General features: G+C 41.9%; 2 protein-coding genes across 2 annotated transcripts in view; both read right to left on the bottom strand.

Moving 5' to 3' along the window:
* Window positions 1–10,006: 10,006 nt before the first annotated feature.
* Window positions 10,007–11,378, bottom strand: LOC146557444 (high choriolytic enzyme 1-like). Its single transcript, XM_085247266.1, has one exon. The coding sequence runs from the start codon at window positions 10,851–10,853 to the stop codon at window positions 10,056–10,058; it is 798 nt and encodes a 265-aa protein (XP_085103392.1). The 5' UTR covers window positions 10,854–11,378; the 3' UTR covers window positions 10,007–10,055.
* Window positions 11,379–13,385: 2,007 nt separating this feature from the next.
* The window catches only part of snap25a (synaptosome associated protein 25a), a 33,480-nt gene continuing 25,922 nt past the window's right edge, over window positions 13,386–20,943 (bottom strand). The window contains exons 6-8 of the mRNA XM_085247267.1: window positions 18,193–18,312; window positions 15,703–15,847; window positions 13,386–14,967 (exon numbers count right to left, since the gene is read on the bottom strand). Of these exons, the coding sequence (XP_085103393.1) occupies window positions 14,899–14,967; window positions 15,703–15,847; window positions 18,193–18,312 (334 nt within the window). The 3' untranslated portion in view covers window positions 13,386–14,898. The remainder of the gene's footprint in view (window positions 14,968–15,702; window positions 15,848–18,192; window positions 18,313–20,943) is intronic.

Genomic DNA, 20,943 nt, shown 5'->3' with positions numbered 1-20,943 from the left:
GCTACAGCCCAGCCCATGCAGCAGTATATGAATGACTAACCTCGTATTGTGGATGGATTATCTCAGTTGTTCTCCTGGCTGAAGTTTGGTCCTTTTACAGCATCCTGCCATGCGATTACATTTGTTTCTGACCACCGAGAACACTCACGTTAACTTTTATCGAGTGGAAAAAAAGTTAGCTTGTTTATATTATGCTAACATAGCTGTGTCGCTAGCGGTCACGTAGCACATCATTATATACCAGCTAGCCCAACTTCAGTAACCCTACAAACGTCACTGCTGTTTAGTTTTCTGTCTTCATTTATGCTGGAAGTGATAACAGAGCTGTACGTTTTAATTTGTTTCCAAAACCCTGCAGTCAGGACATGCTATATTGTATTTAGATAGAAGCTAGCGAGCTAACTCCCTGCTAACTTCTAACTTCATTAAATGTCATAAATTCCGTTTTCATGGATGCCTGGATGTTAAACTCAATTGTTACACCTGGTAGAGCAGAACGCTGATCATTTTATTAAAGATGAAAGACTTTAGACAGTTTTTCAACTCTCAGTAATGCCACAGTGATCGTTTGATATATGGACCTGCAGCGGAGTTTAGGTCCAGACACGGCTAGTGACGTCAGACTGAACAACCGGATAAAATTAACATCATGTTGGACTGAAGAAGATATGAGATTTTGATTGAGACTTAAAATTTCTTTGGAAAATGAGGATATTAATCAATGAGGTGACTCATCAAGTCCCATTTGTGGTTTCTGTGCTTCCACTTGCTGCAACAGCTCCTTGTGTCAGGGAGCAGCTGCTAGAGAAAGGTAGTCTCTTTGTCATGACAGTTTTCAAGCTTAACCTGATTCCAGCCACCATAAGTTACATTTTCTGCTCATTAGTGATTTAAAACATGTGTGAGGGACCAAGCAGCTAAAGCAGAGAAGACACAGGAAGAAATGTCTTCATAATGGGCTTTAAAAAAAAAAAAAAAAATTATTTTAACCCCCAAATAAAGTTCAAAAGGACAGAGTTCAACATGTAATCAAAATGTAATTAGCAGACCCATAAAAGATGTCAAATAAATATAATTACAAAAGGTGATTTCCAGAAAGTGGACACAAAAAAACAAACAAACACCAATACTAAGCACAAAATGACATAAGTAAACCTAAAACACCCCCGTTTCTGACATGGTTGAGTCCAGACAGGAAGCAGCCATGCCCCAAACCAGAGAAAGAGAAACATAATTCATATAACAAAAACCCCACACAATACTAATATGTGTGCTTCATAATATCAGTGTTATCAGTGAAAACATTAATGAATTCTATTAGTGAAATAACTGTAAACCAAACTAATGAAATGAGTGAATGCACTGGTTTTACCCATGTGTGGCTGATGCCATCATGTCAAGGCTAAAACGGTCTTAAATTTGGCAGTCAGTGCAACCAAGACTGCTTTACCGGAGAGCGGTATGACCTCCAGGTGTACATTACTGAAGCCCATTCCATAAAGCCTCGACACACAGTTTTATTTGTCATTTGTGATTTTAGAGGATGTTTGGGCACAGCAGATGTCAGCTGGCCTTTTATGCACCGTGGCCTGCTGCTGCTTTGTGGCTGAAATGCTTCCAGTTTGCAGTAGGTGCATGATTTTATACAACCTGCGGTAATGAGACTGAACACAGCTGGATTCAAAGGTTAGGAGGTGTGGTCCAGTCCTGCGGACAGTCTAAACTTGTTTCTTAGCACCGCCTCATCATTGCAGGAATGGTTTGAATCTGCTGGTAATCAGATAAAGTTGCCCAGCTGTCAGTCAGAGTGTGAGTGGTTTGTGTGAGTCTTTGTAACTCTCTGTGACCAATTCAGTATCCATATTGAAGGCTTTTCACCTTTGACGTTTTTCTGATGTCAGGGAACCTCTGACTTTTTGTTGGGTGGGCTAATGGACACTCCAGGAAACACGATCCACACAGGCCCCCACCCACTGAGCCCAGCTGTACCTTTACCAACAAGGACCTCTTGTGTCTGCATTGTAATGCTAGTGCATGAGCTTGATTTACAGCAGCGTTGCTTCATATGCTCTTCTGCTTTGTGAAGTAAAGCCTAAAGTGTCACCTTGATGAAGTTCCTGGTATAGCCTGTGCTGGCTCCTTTTTAAACTGTAAGAGCTTACTGTGACTCAAGCACACACAAAACAGGAACAAGCTTATCAGACTGATGTTATTACACTTTTCTTTTCATTATGAGCTGAGCCACCTGCTGCTTCCATTTACTAGTCTGTGTATTTGGTTGGGTGGTGTGGATGACTTGCACTAAGCCACTTAAACCAAACCCTTCTGCACCAGCAGGTGTCACTGTTTCCCTTGTCTCATCCGCGACAAATATTTACACTGACACAGCCCAACGTGACAGTAGAGGTCATTTCATGCCTTTGAGGATACAGAGACAGTGTTCGGCCTCCATTTAAAGACTGTGGGTGTGCTACTAAAATGAGTCACAGTCACAAGGAGGCTTATGTGAGGTAGAAGATATCTTTGATCTAAAATAAGATGTTGAGTCTAAAGTGTGCTCCTACCTTTTTTATTTTACTCCTTCAGCTAATTGCGAGTCCTCCCTCTGGCCTGTTCCTCCCTCCCCTCAGCTGTCAGCATCTCCCCATTAAATCAGCTCTAGCTGTGCTCGCACATGCAAACAGAAAGCTGCTTTTAAGCCTGTGTGTGCAGTGGAAACTGTCCACTGACAGAACACATCAGGCGGAGGTTTCCACGTTAAATAGCTCCAGCGTGCAGTGTGATGAGAAACAGGAGGGATGGATGGGGTGTTATAAGAAGGTGAGCAAGAGGGAGAGATTGCAGTGTTTTCCCTCTGCGTAGCAGCGAGCAGCCCCACCCCTTTGGACTGCCTCTGCACGTCTCTGCTCCGCCATTGTAGCTGCACGGATATTCGTGTCATGTCCCTCACTTCGCTCCCTATCTGCTTCAACTCCCAGATTCTGTTTTGCACAGTCATGGCTGTAATATTCATTTATTCTCCTTTACATGTATGGACTGGTAATAATGTTAATAAAAATAGAAGCAGCAAAGCGCATGAAAAACAATCTTTGTACTACTGCCACACAATAAAGAGCATTTTATTTTTATTTAAAAGGTCATCTGTGTCTTATTTTAAAAATAATGTTGAAGTGGAATGATAGAGAAATACAGATAACTTAATTAAAACAATGTTGGAAAAATGCAGAGAAACTCGTTGCCTCTTTGTTATGATTCCAACCTTTAAGGAATATTCAATCATTTACTAAAAGTAGTTGTACTACTTTGTTTAAAAAACCCTGACAATCAGAAGAACCCCTATGATTAACCACTTGGTGACCGTGGGAAAGAAAAACTGCTTTTTAATGGGAAGTAACCCTCAGAACAAGGTTCAGGGAGGGGCGGCCCTCTGCTGCAACCATTTGGGGTGATGGAAGGAAGACAGGACAAAAGACACACTGTGGAAGAGAGCCAGAGATTAATTATATCTCATGATTAAACACAGGGTAGCGTATAAACACATAGTGAGTGAAAAGAGGTGTGAGAAGGAGAAACACCCAGTGCATCATGGGAATCCCCCAGCAGCCTACACATATTGCAGCATGACTAAGAGAGGATTGAGGGTCACCTGGTCCAGCCCTAACTATATGCTTTAGCAAAGAGGAAAGTTTGAAGCCTAATCTTAAAAGTTTAGAGTCTAGGTCTCCAAACTCCATACTGGGAGCAGGTTCCACAGAAGAGTGGCTGAAGGCTCTGCCTCCCATTCTAGGTTTAAATATCCTCAGAACAACAAGCCTGCAGCCTGAGATTGAAGTGCTTTATTGGGACGATGTGGTAATATGAGGTTTTTAAGATAAGAGTGATTCTGATCATTCAAGACCTCACAAGTAAGACGAAGGATTTGAAATTCAACTCTGGTTTCAACAGGGAGACAATGAAAAGAAGCGAGTATATGCTCGCTTTCTAGTCCCAGTCAATACAGAATCTTGGATAAATTGGGGAGTTTTGGGGACAAGTCTGCACTAGAAATAACAAATGCATGAACTAGTTTTCAGAATAATTTTGAGACAGGAATTGCACAAATGCAAGAAAGCAGTCCTACATATTTTTAATATGCACACTGAAGGTCACAGGACATCATATTTCTAAGCTTTTCAGAGCCGAGTACAATAACCTCAGTTTGATCTGAATTAAGAAGCAGAAAGTTAGCGGCCATCCAGGTCTTTATGTCTTTAAGACATTCCTGCAGTTTAACTCATTGGTGTGTGTTATCTGGCTTCATGGACAGATAGAGCTGGGTGTCATCTGCATAGCAGTGTAAGTGTATGCTATGTCTTCTAATGATGCTGCCTAAGGGAAGCATGTATAGTGTACACAGAATTGGTCCTAGCACTCTGCACTTCTGTTTTAACTTAAAATATTGAAAAGTTCTCCAGAGTGGGGATTGGTTAAGTGGAAACTATAAACTGCCCATAGGTGTGGATGTGAGTGAGAATGGTCTCTGGCCATTTTCCTCTGCGTTTTGGCCTCCTGTCCACACTGAGACGCAGATTTTGGTCAAGGAAAACTGAGCTTTTTGAAAACGCTCTCCAAAGCGGATACATTTGAAAATGCAGTTTTCGTGTCACAGTGTGGACAGCGTAACCGCAGGCTTTCGGAAACAATGACACATTTGAGTCATATGATGCAGTCATGTGACCAATTAAACTAAGATAGCGGAGGGCATTATACAGCAGCTGTTTTGTTTGTTCTCAATTTTGTTAAAGATTAATATCAGTCTGTACGTGCTCCAAAAAGCTTTTCTTCAAATTCTTTAATTCTCACTCGCTTTTGCAACTTTGTACTTTTGTGTTACTCGCAGCAACAACCTCATTGTTAGTCCACTTAAAAAACTTTTCCTCGACATTTTGTCGCCACGTTTCAAAGAGCTGGAAAGTAAATAAACAGCAGACAGAAATAAGGGCAGATCGAATTGTCTTATGTTTCACGCATGCGCAGGACAGGAACGTTTCAGCGTGGATGAACAAGTGTTCGGAAACTATTGGAAACTATAGTATGGATGCGGAGCGTTTTTAGATGAAAACACTGTTTTCAAATTTGGTGTAGACGTAGCCTCTGTCTGTGTGTTAGCCCTGTGACAGAGTGGCGACCTGTCCAGGGCCAACCCTGCCTCTCGCCCTAAGACAGCTGGGATAGGCTCCAGCTGCCCCCTGCGACCCTCAAAGGGATGATCCAAGGAATGGGTGGATGGAAAAGTTCTTTCTTCCCACCTACCACCAACTGTTTGCTCTTTGGTAATCATCTGATTTTTAGGGCCTAATACTGTAGGGTCCTTAACTGACAGTACAAAGCACCCAGAGGTGACTGTTATTGTGATTTGGTGATATATAAATAAAATGAAATTGATATTTGATGCCAAATTTGATACCATGATGTTATGAAACAACGATTTTTCAGTATGCTATAATATACAGTCTCTAATCCTGGTATCTGTGTATGTGAATAAGTTAACTCTGAAGAGACAAAAACAGGAATTCTACACATGCCAGAGTTTTGTTTTTCGAAGACTTCAAAGGCTTTTAAATGGATAATCTTTTACATGTTTCTATGACATAGTGAAGAATGTATAATCCGATTGTTAAGTGATGACGTGACGAATCCTACTTCCGGGTCTAAAGTAGTCTGCGTTTAATATGGCTTTTGTGTTGTTAACATGTTTAATGTTTTGTATTTTCTTCTATTTAATCTCAAAAAGCTCCTAAAACAGTCAGTGATCACTGTTGACCTCCCTCGGCTTTTATTACCGCTAATCATTTATTTAAGCTCAGTTTTTAAAACCTTAGGATGTAACTACAGCCCAGCCCATGCAGCAGTATATGAATGACTAACCTTGTATTGTGGATGGATTATCTCAGTTGTTCTCCTGGCTGAAGTTTGGTCCTTTTACAGCATCCTGCCATGCGATTACATTTGTTCCTGACCACCGAGAACACTCACGTTAACTTTTATCGAGTGGAAAAAAGTAGCTTGTTTATATTATGCTAACATAGCTGTGTCGCTAGCGGTCACGTAGCACATCATTATATACCAGCTAGCCAAACTTCAGTAACCCTACAAACGTCACTGCTGTTTAGTTTTCTGTCTTCATTTATGCTGGAAGTGATAACAGAGCTGTAGGTTTTAATTTGTTTCCAAAACCCCGCAGTCAGGACATGCTATATTGTATTTAGATAGAAGCTAGCGAGCTAACTCCCTGCTAACTTCTAACTCCGTTAAATGTCATAAATTCCGTTTTCATGGATGCCTGGATGTTAAACTCAATTGTCACACCTGGTAGAGCAGAACGCTGATCATTTTATTAAAGATGAAAGACTTTAGACAGTTTTTCAACTCTCAGTAATGCCACAGTGATCGTTTGATATATGGACCTGCAGCGGAGTTTAGACCCAGACACGGCTAGTGACGTCAGACTGAACAACCGGATAGGAATGTAACCATGTGTGTGTGTGTGTGCTTGTCTGTGTGTGAGCGTGTGTGTGTGAGCGTGTGTGTGTGAGTGTGTCTGTGTGTTACAGGACACTGTTATTCCTGCAGGGTGTAGTTGCTGACTCTGACAAAACCAAATCCTAGTCTGTGTCAGTGACTGGCAGAGAGATGGGGCAGCTGTCTTCACACAGCTCGGCAGCAGGATAAGAGTAGTGATCAAAGAGAGGCTAGTGGAGAATATATTAAAATAAAGGGGGTGGGGGAGGGGGGTGTCTTAGGGCACGGAGGGGGTGGAGTTGAGTAGACTGGAGAGCGAGCGAGGTAGGGGTAGTGTGACAAATAAGGCTGTGAAGGAGTGGACGTGTGGAAAACGAGGCATGCTGCTTGTGCTCGGGGGATTGCCTGCAGCCAGATACAGTATGTGCACAAGTCTCAGTGCAGACACAAGTTTTAATGACCAAAACTCAACTTCAGGACAGAAAACATTCATAGACAACAATGTGTTCTTATCTATACATGAAGAGGATGCCGTTCATAGGTGCAGATTGCAGTACTTGCTTAGGACACTTTGTCAGTGTACAGGTTGAAATGTACAGGTTGAAGTGCCTGAACTCAAAAATTAACACCTCGACTCAAAACCAACTGATAATAATTTTGTGAAACAGTTTTTCTGACTGTAGTTCTTGTGAGAGTAGGGAACAGCTGGAAGACAGCGGCTGCTGTAGGACAAAGATGCTTTAGTTTGTCAAGAGAGAGCCATGAAAACCACTACAACGGGTGTATTTCTACTACTGCTTGGACTGGATCTGATCCTGAGTTTTTCTCCTGGGGCGGATCCAGTCGAAGGTAGGTCCATTTTTAACTCAAATGCTAATAATGAGTGAGAAGCGTCCACCTTGATTTACCTTGGAAGAGGCTGTAAAAGTTTGTGAAAGGGCTCCGATACAGGTCAGGGAGTCAGAGATGTTCACTCCTGTGTACAGTGACGTCTGTACTGAGATGATGTTGGTAAGTGCTGCTGTTAGCCGCTGTTTGCCGCTGTTAGTCGCTATTAGCCGCTATTAGCCTCTGTTAGCCTCTGTTAGCTGCTGTTAGCCTCTGTTAGTGAAACTGCCTTTGAAATCGATGCAACTTTGTTGGACTGTTTAGTGAATAAACTCATATAATGTGTTATCAAACTGTCTATCAGAGGTAAAGCGAGATTTTTAGGACACTTGCACCTAACTAACATTAGCCTATAATCAGCTGTTGCTGTTGTTTAGCCAGCTTGTTGTCAGCTGTCTAGCGATGGATGGACTGTGTGTCTAATCTACTGACAGTTATCGTAGATTAGTCAAGCAGTATTGCAGGTTGTGGCAATACTGGTAATAAATGAGCATGTTTATGAGATGAGGATGACATTTTATTGTCAGTGGTGTTGTCTCTGTTCTTCACACATTCATTTCTTTCATGAGGGGGAGCCCTTGATAAAACATAGGTACAATCCTTCACATCTTAAGTCGGGAGGTGCAGGTATGAATTTTATGGCCCTCTGGAGCACATACATACCTACAGGTTCTCTTCTCCTCCACTGGTGTCTAGCCACATACATTAGATGCCAGGAGTGGGAAGGGAGGTCTCCCTCCTGGGCACTATATTAAAATATAGTGGGGGCACATGGCAGCTTCCACAAACCTGCTCCTGTTAATCAATAATAAGTTTATGAGAATGCATTAGTTTGTTGGAATATGTATTTACACACTATTTTATTTGTTTATTGTTTATTCATAAGTACAGTATCCTTCTCTCGATAGCCAAAAATCTACTGACTGACTGCTGCATACAATGCATTTTTTTAACGTTACATTTATCATCATGAATCAGAAAACGAATGAATCGAGAGCAAGTTTATATGATGAGGCAGAGTGTGTTGTTACAGTGGCTCCAAAACCCAAACAGTCTGCCGTGTTCCCGTAACATCCTCTGGTCTTTGTCAAGGATGTTTTTATCCTGCTCAATAATGGATGAACCTGAGCCACAGAGAGGGAGAGCGATCCTCCTCTGGAGCAACGCTGCAGCACTAATGCTTCGGAGTACTCTCAGGCCTGGCCCTCCTCTGTAAAAAGCTGTGTACTTTGATCTAAAACTAAAGGAATTAATTTTGATAATCTCTTTCAAAGTATCGTAATAAACACCATTTTTCATTCTTCATTTCTTGGTGTTTTCCCCTCATTTATTCATGTGGAGGGAAAGGATATAATTAGTTACATTTCAGTTCACAAATGCAAAGCACTTGTGAAAAAACCGAGGCTTTAAGTCCCGTCTTCTTTTAGAAGCCTACAGATTGACCCTACACTGATCAGGCTTAACATCATGACTGCTGACAGTTGGTGACATGATGCCTGTTAGTTGGTGGGATATATCAGGGGGGAAGTGAACATTTTGTCCTCAAAGTTGACAAGTTAGAAGCAGGAACACGTATATACTATATATATAATGTTCTTCCTCTACCCCCCCATTTTTGCACATGTCGAGGGGCGTGTCAGGTTACATTTCACTGTGTGTTATACTTGTATAACTATGCATGTGACAAATCAAGAACCTTGAACCTTGAACCTTGTAATAATTGGCAAGCTTCAGGATTTGAGGGAGTTTGACAAGAGCTGAATTGTGATAGCTAGATGACCTGGTCAGAGGATCTCCAAATCAGGCAGTGTGATGCTTTGGTCAATGTTCTGCTGGGAAGCCTGGGGTCCTGCCACTGATGTGGATGTTACTATGACACGTACCACCTACCTAAGCATTGCAGACCATGTACACCCTTTCATGGAAACAATATTGCCTTATGGATGTGGCCTCTTTCAGCAAAGCAAAAAGGGTTCAGGAAGGGTTTGAGGAGCACAACAATGAGCTTGAGGTGTTGAGTTGTCTTCCAAATTCTCCAGTGCTGGAAAAACAAGTCCAATCCATGGAGGCCCCACCTTGCAACTTACAGGACAAGACAATCTTTCACTAAACTCTTGGTACCAGACACCACAGCACACCTTCAGGGGTCTGAAGGAATCGTTTTTTGTTTGTTAAGCCACTTAGAAATAATCTATGAATTATTCAAGTAAAACTACATCAATTTCCTTAGAAAAAAAATAATAATATGGGAAAACTGGATATTAGAGTTAATTTCCCTAAGAAACAGGAACAAATTCTTACACCTGAATTAGAATTAGATTTTGCTTCAAATCATCAGTATATATGGAGGAAGTCAGGACTGAGGTACAGCAGTGAGTGCTACAGCCATCTGTGAAACATGGTGGAGGTTCTGTCACGGTGCTCGTTGAAATCAATGAAAGTTTGAACAAACACCGTGTAAAACCATCAGGAGCATCTGATCCAGACCAAAGGAACATAAATGTTGCTAACCAGATGAAGCCACACATGTTCAAAACACCATTTTAATGCACTTTATTTTTGTGTTTGACTTTTTTAAAGAGAATATTAACACACTGAAAAAGCATTGATGAAAGAACCTTTGGGAACAAATGAAAACTTCTAATCAGACAAGCTAACGTGTGTTTTCAGCAGCCGTACAGCAGGTTGATCCTCCTGATGTCCCAGTAGGACATGCCCTGCCTCTGGCCAATCTGGACGTTGGGGTTGGGGATGGGGGAGATGGTTTCCCTGCCATTGATGGAGAAGGCTGTTCTTTCATAGTGCATTATGGAGGAGTAGTCGTAGGGAGTGTTGAGGTTGTTGGTGTCCTGCTTGTCGAAGTTGTAGGCCATCTGTGGGTCGATGTTCTCCCAGTTGATCCTGACGTAGTAGTCGCGGTCGCTCCTGGTCTGCTCGTGCTGGAAGCCCAGAGCGTGGTTGACCTCGTGCTGGACGACGCCAAAGTAGACGCAGCCCTGCCTGTTGAGAGACAGAACCTGCTTCCCTCCCTGTCTGCCCAGAGGAGAGAAGCATCCGTTCTGGCTCTCGATGCTGATGTAGTCGTTCTGGTTCTTACGGTCGACAAAGCGGACACAGGTCTGGCTGTGGAAGGACCGCAAGGCATTTCTGATCAGCTGCCTTTCCCCGCTGCTGTACTCACTGCTGATGGTGAAGGGAACCGTCACCAGGCCGTTGTTGTCTTTCTGCCACAGGCAGCTCTGGTAACTCTGGCATTTAATGGCATTTCTGCTTTTTGGAAGCAGGATGTCTCCTTCCAGCAGGATCTCGTTGCTGCCATTGTTTACGGTCAGAATCCTGGTGGTGATATCGACGGTGTGGTCTTCCTCCACCTGGCCCTCTCCTCCTCCTCTTTCCTCCATGAGAGGATGAGCCTGAGAGAGGCCGAGCAGGAGCAGGAGCAGCAGGCTGACAGAGGGACTCATCTTCAGAGTGGGTCTGGTAGCTGTGGAGCTTCTTTGCAGAGCTGCTGTGGAGAGACTCCTCGGAGCTTCGTGTCTGACACAGTTGAGTCGCAGGTCTTTATACTCTCCTCTACAGGTGTGTCTGCAGGAGGATTATGGGCTGGGGTCCACATCGCTGGGCCTGAATAAACCTGAGAAGGGAGGACTGCACAGACAAACCTACTCTTTCAACATGCTGTGTTATGTCAGGGCTGTGGACGGATCAACACAGTTACTTTACTGGGTGGGACTTGTTTAACTACACATTCGAAACTTCTACAACTAAAAAGTCCTCAAATTCTCCATTTGCAACCACCTTTATTTTCACTTTTATTATGGACAGTCAGAAAATGCATATCTAAAAGTAATCTTTTCTCTTTTCTTCATCTGGCTGCTGTGTTTTTCTTCTCATTGACACAGTTAAAATAGTTTGAATTTGCTGTTCATACCATAAATCATCCCTGTAAAGCCTGAACCTTGAAACAATTCCCAGAAAGAAATAGTTTTGAAAATGGAGAGTTTATTGACATTGTCATATATATATGTATATGTAATATATGTTCTATAAAAATGACTTTATGGAACATGTACGCATTAGAATCACACTACAGACAAAGTGTGAAACTGAAATACAACAAAATGTTATGTTGGTCAGACCAACAATCAAATGGCTGAAAGTACAACTCACTAAAGAAACTTGATGATAACTTCACTCGAGGAAGATTAGTCCAGTTCTCATCTATTTATTTTAGTAAGTAATTGTGGATTTGGTTCATTACAAAGGTTTAGTTTTTTTCTGTTAAACTTGGCTGAAATGCATCATTATTGTAATAATTTAAACATTTTTCTCTTGTTTTCAGAGAAGCTCAGGTTTACCTTTTTTTTCTTCAGTCGTTGAGTCTTTCTGTTCTTCCCTCCACGATTTGTCTTCATTAGGAATCAGGTGCTCACATTTATGTGTGTCCCAAAGAGAAAGCGTCTTCTGACGTTGCAGTCATTGATGTACATTACAAACTTTCCACGACACCACCATCAGGCCACATTTAGTCCAAATCATGACATTCTTCCGGTACACTATATGGACAAATATATGTCCTACTACAGTACCACAGTTTAATTCATTAACTCTTTCGTCCATATAGCACATCTGGCTCAAATGAGAAGCTTGATGCACATAATTTGACCAGTTATGTTCCCCTAGCATTCGGTTAGCATTTACTGAGAAGTTAGCTAATCCCATTAAAACCATCACCAGTAAACCAACATGGGTAATCTAAACTTGGCTAACAGCAAACTTGACAATGTATTTGTAATATTGGAAAAATTAATAAAGAAAAGAAAAGAAATGCTTTTCTGAGAAGAATTTTTTTTATAAACATACACTTTAGGCTGTATAAAGCATGGCTGAGGATTGCTTATCATCCTTGACTGGCTGCCACTTTGAAACCTCAGGATATCGCTGTCATAAATGTTTTTGTACCCATATTTGAGAAATGCTCCGTTTGAGCTATAATAAGACTTAAATGAGTGAGTTAGCAAAAAAAATCCCTCCTTATATTTTTGAATCAAGGTAGAAACACTTGGCTTAAATATGTTAATTTCTGAGGTAAAGATTGGCATTTTGAAATGGGGACAGTGGGGAACAGTTTGGACTCAGGTGGAAGACCTGCAGTTTGTGCCACTTTCATTTTTAGCCCCCAGAGTTTTCTGCTTGGTCTGTTCACTAAACATAAAGCTACAGCTAGTAGCTAGCTAGCCCATCATAGCAACTGTAAAACAGTACTTGATCCCATACAAAACAATTTTGTGATTGGTATTCTTTCTTTTTTCTGTAGATTCAACAAAAAACACAGCTAAGCTTGTTGTTTTTGCACTGAGGTAAGCTAACGCTGCACATGGAAGTTTAGCTAATATTTAGCATGTAACTTGCTTATATGGAAATTTTGGCAACATATCAGAAAATGACAAACACTGAAACAGTTGATGTGAAAAAAGTGTGAATCTTTCTTTTTTAATGTGACAATTGTGTTTTTCCTGAGGAGAAGTTTGTGAAAGGAAAAAAGGATAGCAGAAGGGATTTGTAATTTTTTTTTATTATGAAACAATAAAACCTTTTAAAGTTAAATTTAGGTCGTTAAAAAGGGAGAAACGCTTTAGCAGTTGTGGTTATTCGACTGAAACTTCTGTATTTACCGTGTTTTCCTCAGCTGACATTTCTGAATGTTTTGGCTCTTTAGGAATCACTTCTTGCCTTTCAGTCTGGTTCCTCTCATATATTAAACTTGCGCCAAAGCTAAACACCACAAAGATGAATATCAAATGCTTTATCTTGTTGACTGTCAGTGTATCCCTGGACTGCTGGCTTCTTGTTTAGAGAAAACAGGGCCATCGGGTGGACTGTCTGCCACATAAGGTGTAATCTAAAAAGTGAGCGGTAGTTTGGGTAAATGCCACCCTGGACGTTAGAGATTGAGATTGGAGTCTCTAAGCAATAAAGACAGACACGGATGCAACTAGGGTTTATTACTTTTAATCAATTCAGCTAGCTACAAAATGTCCACCACTTCACACACTGACAGGATACAGAGAGGGAGTCTTTAGTATTACATGCGTTGAGGACATCAATCTCACAGTTTAACCTATTGTGTCATTCAGGTTTAGGTAATTCATCACCTTACTCTAACTACTTGACATTTTGGCGATTTGGTGTGCATAGCTCTAAAGTACAGAAGCAACAAAAAAACCCATTTGTATGTATTTTTTTGTTTCAGAGTATAGTTGTAATTGTTATTTAATATTGTCATTATTCTTACCAATAACAAACCACACGGGGAGAATAAACTTACATATACGGTTTTCTTATAAAAGTAAGGTCTCTCAGAAATATGCGTCTTTGCTTTACATTGCAAACGTTTATTTTTTTCAGAGCATCCAAAACCTATGATACAGTACACAACCAGTCCTCAGCTTTCATCATATAATCAACATCTTCATCACTGAACTGCATAATCATTTAGAAAACAGGTCATTTTTTTGCAATACAACCCAAAGTCCTCAGTTGTTTCAACTTCATCTCACTTTTTTGATCCCTTTTGCATTATTGTACAACGAGATGGTCACAGTCGGTAAATATATCGAGACAGAAAGAGTGGCACTATTGCAAACTTGCAGGAGTATGGAACGATAAACTGTGTCCTAATACCGAGCATGCGTTTTGTCAATTTGCTACTGCCATGTTATCATTTTTTATATATATTTTTTCAGACAGGTTTTATTTATAAGACTAAAATCTACCATTTGTCATGCAGAGAACGCACAATTCACATCACTTGGAATGCAATGTCTAATACAGCTACAGAGAGTCTAGTTGCACATTGTCTAAACAGTAACTCAGTATGATTGCGATGAAGGAAAATGGACCAAGGACTGCCTTTTGATTGTAAGTGCTCTTTGCCGTCCCGCCCAACTGTACCGCCGCTTAGTGACTCGTGTTTGCCATCGATCTTCTCCTGCTGTTTTTGTGACAACACCAAAATAAGGAGCATGACAGTAGCCTATATGTAATGACACAGTTTTACTAAGACGATACTGAGATACCGAAAAGGAAGAAAAAACAAACAGCTTGTACAGCATTCCTATTATATACTTGTCATCCAGAGAAGTGTACTCGTGTGTGTATATATATGTATATATATATGATATGTGAGATATATATATATATATATATATATATATATATTTGACATAGAGAATAAAAACTTCACAGGTGAGCTAGAGATCCATCAAGTCAGCACTATATACAACCTTTGGAAAGAATGATATACGGAGTATAAGAAATCATCTTTTTACGAGGACAATCATTTTGAAAAAGCTCGACAGACGACACAGAACAACATTTACAATGGGCGGGGAGGTGATATGTGCATGTGTGCAAACCTAGAAGGTCAATACCATGATGAAAGCATGTCAGCGCCTATCGATGCGTGGCGCGGGACGCCGGGACGTTCACGCTCCGGACTCCGGGCGTTTAGCCACTGCCCAGCATCTTTGTGGCGCGCTGGTTGGCCTCATCGATCCTGGTCTTGTTGGAGTCGGCCTGTGAGAGAGGAAGAAGTAATGAGAGGGCTTTGTTGATTGATTCCACAGATCTGTATTTTGGTGTTTTATCTTTAGTACCCGGTTAGATAGATTTCATTGTACTTTTGGTGTGGTAGAGCTTTGAATTTAGAGATGGAGCTTTTTAAAAAGACTCTATTATACAAAGAGACCATTAAATACAGAAATGCTTAAGAAAATAAAAGGTAAGACAACTTTTCTTTGCTGTTTCTACATTTTATCTCTGACCTGATTTTAATGACTGTCATTCCTTTATGTCTTAGACTTAAGAGTTGCACAGTTCTGCGTCAAAGGCATTAAGTTATTTAAGTCTTAAGGTTGGACATTATTTTAAAACTTTCTAACCAATCACCAGCATTTCATCGACTGCAAATTTACGGGCATGTTCACAGCACTCTTGCACATCCTCACAACGTGGCCACTCGATGTTCTTACTGTTTCAGTTAAACCAAACCAGGAAACAGGGATGTAAGTGAATGTTGGAATATCCATGGAGAAAACCTTGCAGCCTATAAAAGACCCAACCTGGCTGAGCTTTGTGAACCTGAGCTGGTGTCGTATACAAACCAAGCTTTCCAAGCTTTTCCTTCGTGTCCACACTGGTTATATGTTATATTTGCAAGGAGGCAACTCACTAAATAAGCAAGATGACTCAACTCGGCGATTACATGAACCCGGTGCGCTTGAAGAAAAAGCTGAAAAGCTGTGCGTGTACCTTCTCCATGATCCTGTCGATCTGGCGGTTCTGGGTGTCGATCTCGTTGCCCATGTCCAGAGCCATGTGGCGCAGGTTGCCAATGATGCCACCCACCTGCTCCAGGTTCTCATCCATCTCGTTTTCCCGGGCATCGTCTGTTACCCTACCATACAAAAGGTCACATTTATCTCTGCAGTAACTAGTACAGCACACATTGCCACTGCTGTTGTCCATATTTCACCTCTGAACCTCCAAAGAGCAGAGACTGAACGCAGGATCCTGTTCACTGTGTTTCTTTATTAATATCACAATGTCACAGTGTTAAATATCCAGATATACAATTCCCAGTCTTTCAAATATATAGACACAGATTAAAAAAACTGAATGTGAAATATGATATAATCTAATATCCACATTAAAGTCTAAAGCCTGTGTTGTTCTCAAGAATATAGATTTGGATTATAGTTCTCCATCAGGTAATCTGATTACATATGAAGACAAGAAGACAAGAACCAGATAATGAATGTTTTTTTTCTGCTGCTCCTCGTCTTTATCTGACTTTCAGTCTATTTACAGCTGTTCATGTAGCTAATGTAGCTCGACCTTCAGTAGATGCTGAACTGTGGACTCGTGCTTTTTCTATTAGTCGATGGTATTCAAGTAGAAACGCCTTCATTTGCTCTTTCGTTGTTACATTAAGTATCACTAAAGTACTAAAAGTAGAGCTGATTTCAGTACCTGTTAGCAGTGATGGGAATAATGCGTTACTAACGGCGTTACTGTTTTCAGTAACGAGTAATCTAACTAATTACTGTTTCTATCGTTACAACGCCGTTACAGTTACTAACAAGAAAATGAGGTGCAGTCGCGTTACTATTTTTCAGCAAACAGACGGTTGAAGCTGTGTTCAGCTCACCGCACCTTCAGGTGCAGGAAGTAGCTGTAAGTAATCCGGGCGCTACAGCTTTAAGCAGCTGCGCGCTCCCGCTTCTGTAAATAGTTTGAAATGTGTGGTTGTTACAGTAAAAATATCACTTTTTCTACTCTGATTTTATGTTTTGTTGTTTTTTATGTTTTGTGTCTGATTTTAAATCAATTGTGTTAATGCAGTCTGTCAAAATGAAAACATGACTGTAAATTCAGACACGTGAGGTTGTGCTGAAAAGAATGAGACCAAACAAGGCAGATAAACAGTTAAAGGTAAAATGTGGAGGGAACATCAGAAGGAGTTAAAAATGGCCGATTGTACCCTGGACCCCAGAGGATTAAACGTTTTTTTAAAGCAACGCAATAGTTACTTTTCAAGTAATCAGTTACTTTTAGAATCTGGTAACTCAGTTACTAACTCAGTTACTTTTTTGAAGAAGTAACTAGTAACTTTTTCAAAGTAACTTGCCCAACACTGCCTGTGAGTACCTTTGTGGGTACATTTAAATACTGACTAAGGCCGACTCTACGTAAAAAGTGGAATAATTGATTATCCGTGTATGTGGTTACTGCCAGTGAGCTGAAGAAAGTTTAGGAAATTATGAAAAATACCAGGATATTTCAAACTTTCTGCTGTGACATCTGGATGGATCTGGCACAAACACCATGAAAGCATGGATTCATAGTTCAGGCTGGTGGTGATCTAGTGATGGGATTTTCTTTTGTACACTTGATTATTGACGAAATGTTGCAGCATTGTCGAGTATTATTGCTGATCATGTGTATCCCTTAGTATACCACGTCACAAAGCTCCAATCATTACAGTTCATTGTATTCAAATGATCTCCACAGGCACCACATCTCAATCTAACGAGCCTGTTCTCACTCCCGAGGCGCAACATCCCGACGTTTTGTCACGTCCCACGGCGTTCCTGAGGAACGCGAATGGTGACCTTCCGCGTTCTTATGGTACGCGCCGGGTTATGGATTAAATCCAGTGGAATTACGATCTCGCGGTAATAGACGTTCCTGCCCTGTATTGCAGCCCTAAACCTAACCTTAACCAGCACTGCAATGACGTGAAATAGTGTTTTCCCAAAGTGATTTAAGTTCTCATATGTCCTCAGTTTTCCGATGTCGTCATGTAGGAACGTGTTGGGTAGCCGAAAACGTAATATGTTGATGATTTGACACCTAGCGTAAAATGTTACGCTTTGGGAGTGAGAACGTGTTGATCTAACAGAGCGCGGGAAATGCGGATCATGGGTCTGTAGCAGCAGTATGGATCCATATCAAAGTCACCCAGGAATGTTTCCAGCATGTTGTCAGTTCTATGCCATGAAGGATTAAAGCAGTTCTTTTAGGAAAAGTAAGAGAACAGCGCATCTAACAAAGTGGCTGGTGAGAGCGGACGGACATCTCAGTGCTACATAAAGGCTGGTCTGCTTTGCTAGACTAGTCGGGCTGCCGGTGAGGCCAAAAACGATGCCATGTGCACGTTTACCCTCATCTTGCCTCGAAATATTCCAGACAAGATGAATGTGCCCCGTAAAATCGCACACATCCAAGCGTTCCTCCTACCTGCGGATGAAGCCTCCGCTGATGGCCATCTGTTCGCGTTCGTCCACCACGCGGGCGGGCTGGCTGGCCACCACCCCGTCCTGGTTATTCCCCCAGGCCTTGCTGGCTCCGCTCTTCATCCTGGCCACCGGCAGTGACGAAGAGGAAGTTACTCAACAGTTTGAAAAAAGCGACTCGCCATTTACCTCAACCAGGCAGGCTTCCAATTAGTCAAACCTAACAAAGAGAGCCTTGGATTTGAGGTACTGCAGCAGCACATATGTAAATATATTAGCATGTAGCTGACACACAGTGTTAATCGGTTTCATGCAACCAGCACATAAATATATGGTGGGACTAGACTAAAGTCGAGCAAAGCATAGCAGGCATGAACTGGCTGGTAGACTGGGTTTGGTAGGTACAGGCTCATTCTGTTGTAACACAGTACTTATGTGTGCGATGTTATATTGCAGGTATATAACATACTGTTCAGAATCAGGCAAGCCCTGTACGCTGTGCCATTTCGTGTCTTAACATAGCTGCAATTTGAACTGTGTTGTAGCCTGATTCCTTCTCTCTGTCCTAAACCGTCATACTTCTGTGTTATTGCAACAGTAAAGCACATCCCACTCCCACAGTGTGACAGAAAACAGAGAAGAGACAGAGCTTGTGGCAGACACACAACACAGAGTGTACAGGACTGTCACATTGTTGGGAGGGACGACGATCAATGCGGAGAACAAACTGCGAAACAAGAAGAAGGAGAACAAAACAAAACAAGAAACTGGAGGGAGTCAGCAGAGAAGAGCGCCTCGTTTACCTGTTCCTGAACCATGGGCATCACCCACCCCAACCCCCACACCTGTCTGTCTTTATATGTCACAGAATCCTGGTCATGTTGAGGTGGTGAGGCGGGGGAGTGGGGTAATGGTTGTGACTCAGCTTATCTCTCAACGAAAGTCACATCTGCTTGCGTCTGTACAGCTGTGCTAACACAATCGCAGCTCGGCTGCTCGGCCTATCAAAGCTCACTCTGTCACATTCAGCATCTGTTTTGGCTCCACACAGCAGCTAGATGGAGTGGAAGGTAACAGTTGTCTCTTTAGTTAGAGCTCTGTCGATGCTGTCTGTGTACACATGTCAACATTTTCCTGCCCATTCAGTAGCATCCTGACACTTCTTTGCTTGTATCACAGTTGCTGAGCTTTTATAACCTTGGAGTGCTGTGTGGATGTATTCTAGCTGTATCGGGATGGCAATGGCTCAGCCGCCTCCTACACTGCTCTTATTAATAGAAATGGACTGAGGCAAGGCTTCGCTGAGCGCCCTGTCCCTGCTGACACACACCAATATGATTAACACATACGCTACCCTTGTCTACGTCCTTTATATTTCCATCGGTTTTCTTCTTTCTTTCTGCTGCGTTTTTTTTAATCTCATCTCCTTCTGTAAAACTTTAATTTGCAATTTACTTTCCTGCTGTCTCAGAAAGGATATACTGCACATTTCTAATCAGATCTGCTCTGATTGAGCAGAGATGATCTGATTAGATGGTATGAGTATTGCAGGACCCGCGGTAAGACTAAAGTCATTCTGCCTCATTCATTCATTGAGCGACCTGCAAGTCGAGCAATCCACCACCAGCTCCTGAGTGGCATTCAGACGGCCACAATATGAAGCCTTTAAGAGGGAAATCTGGGGTCTGCTAATTCTGAGAGACACGCTGAAGGGATTAGGAGGTACAGTGAGCAGCAGTGCTGAAAAACATGTATCTCTTTTAGCATCCTGCTATTTGTGCAGGCAGGTTGAGTCAATGTCCCAGCAGGCTGCCACTATCTGATATGGCTGACCTACATGTGAGCGAGTTCCCTGCAGGAAAGGGAGCTTAGCAAACATCAGTGTTTAGCAGCCAGAGTGGAATAAAGGCTAAATTAGCACAGCGCTCTGCAGGAGAGGTGGCGCTGCAGACAAACTGCAGCAGAAACAAGGGTCCTGCACACAGTGCTGTGGCATGATGCACCCATTTTATACATCGACCCTGACTACGTTCCTAAAAATATCTCAGTGCGCATGTGTCCTAGCCCAGTTTCTAGCTGCAAGCTACACCACAGATCACTCCTGTTTTTCTCCTTTGCTCTGAATGTGTCATTCTGTCATTTCTTTCCTATTTTCAGCGTGTTCGCTGCCATACTTTGAGCATCTGACAGTTTTGTTGTGCAGCATTCCTCTTTTATCTTCTCTTTGTTCTTTTCCATCGTTTGCCAGGCAGGGACTTCAGTTAACTTTATTTTCTTTGTATGTCTTTAAATTTGGTCCAACCCGTAAAGTTACGAAACGACAGCTCTGCTCACAAATGAACTCTGAACACGCGCCGATGTGAGTTTGGCACAAAACGATTGCTGTTCATCAGGATCACCATCAGTATCATTTTCAGTGTAAACATCAACATCATGATCGTAGCATCATCATGTGTAGCATTGCTTTATGAGTTACATCATCACGCATGCATGAGCATTCACAGGGTCATGCTCGCCAGTCTTTCCATGTCATTGGTGCTCGGTGGCTCATAGAAGGCAGTGGGGGAGGGGGTGTTCAACGGGAAACAGAAAGGTCTCATTGCCTGCAAACAGGTGAGGATCTACTGGATGTCAGAGCAGTGTGGTGGTGGTAGAGATCATGCAGATGAGGAGAAGTGTCAACCAGTCCTGGACCAGGCTGGCCAAAGGCATTTTGGGACCAAGATCGCTACATTTCCATCTGGAGTCAATACAT

Source organism: Mchenga conophoros, linkage group LG15 (genome assembly GCF_057382185.1).
Source record: "Mchenga conophoros isolate Kocher_MC1m ecotype Shallow Benthic linkage group LG15, M_conophoros_male_GT1.1, whole genome shotgun sequence".
NCBI classification, from domain to species: domain Eukaryota; kingdom Metazoa; phylum Chordata; class Actinopteri; order Cichliformes; family Cichlidae; genus Mchenga; species Mchenga conophoros.
The sequence above is the reverse complement of the archived record's forward strand: the minus strand, read 5'-3'. Positions and strand labels throughout refer to the sequence as shown.

Excerpts from the sequence above, each read along its gene's own strand:
- LOC146557444 (XM_085247266.1), bottom strand. The coding sequence starts at position 10,853 with ATGAGTCCCTCTGTCAGCCTGCTGCTCCTGCTCCTGCTCGGCCTCTCT.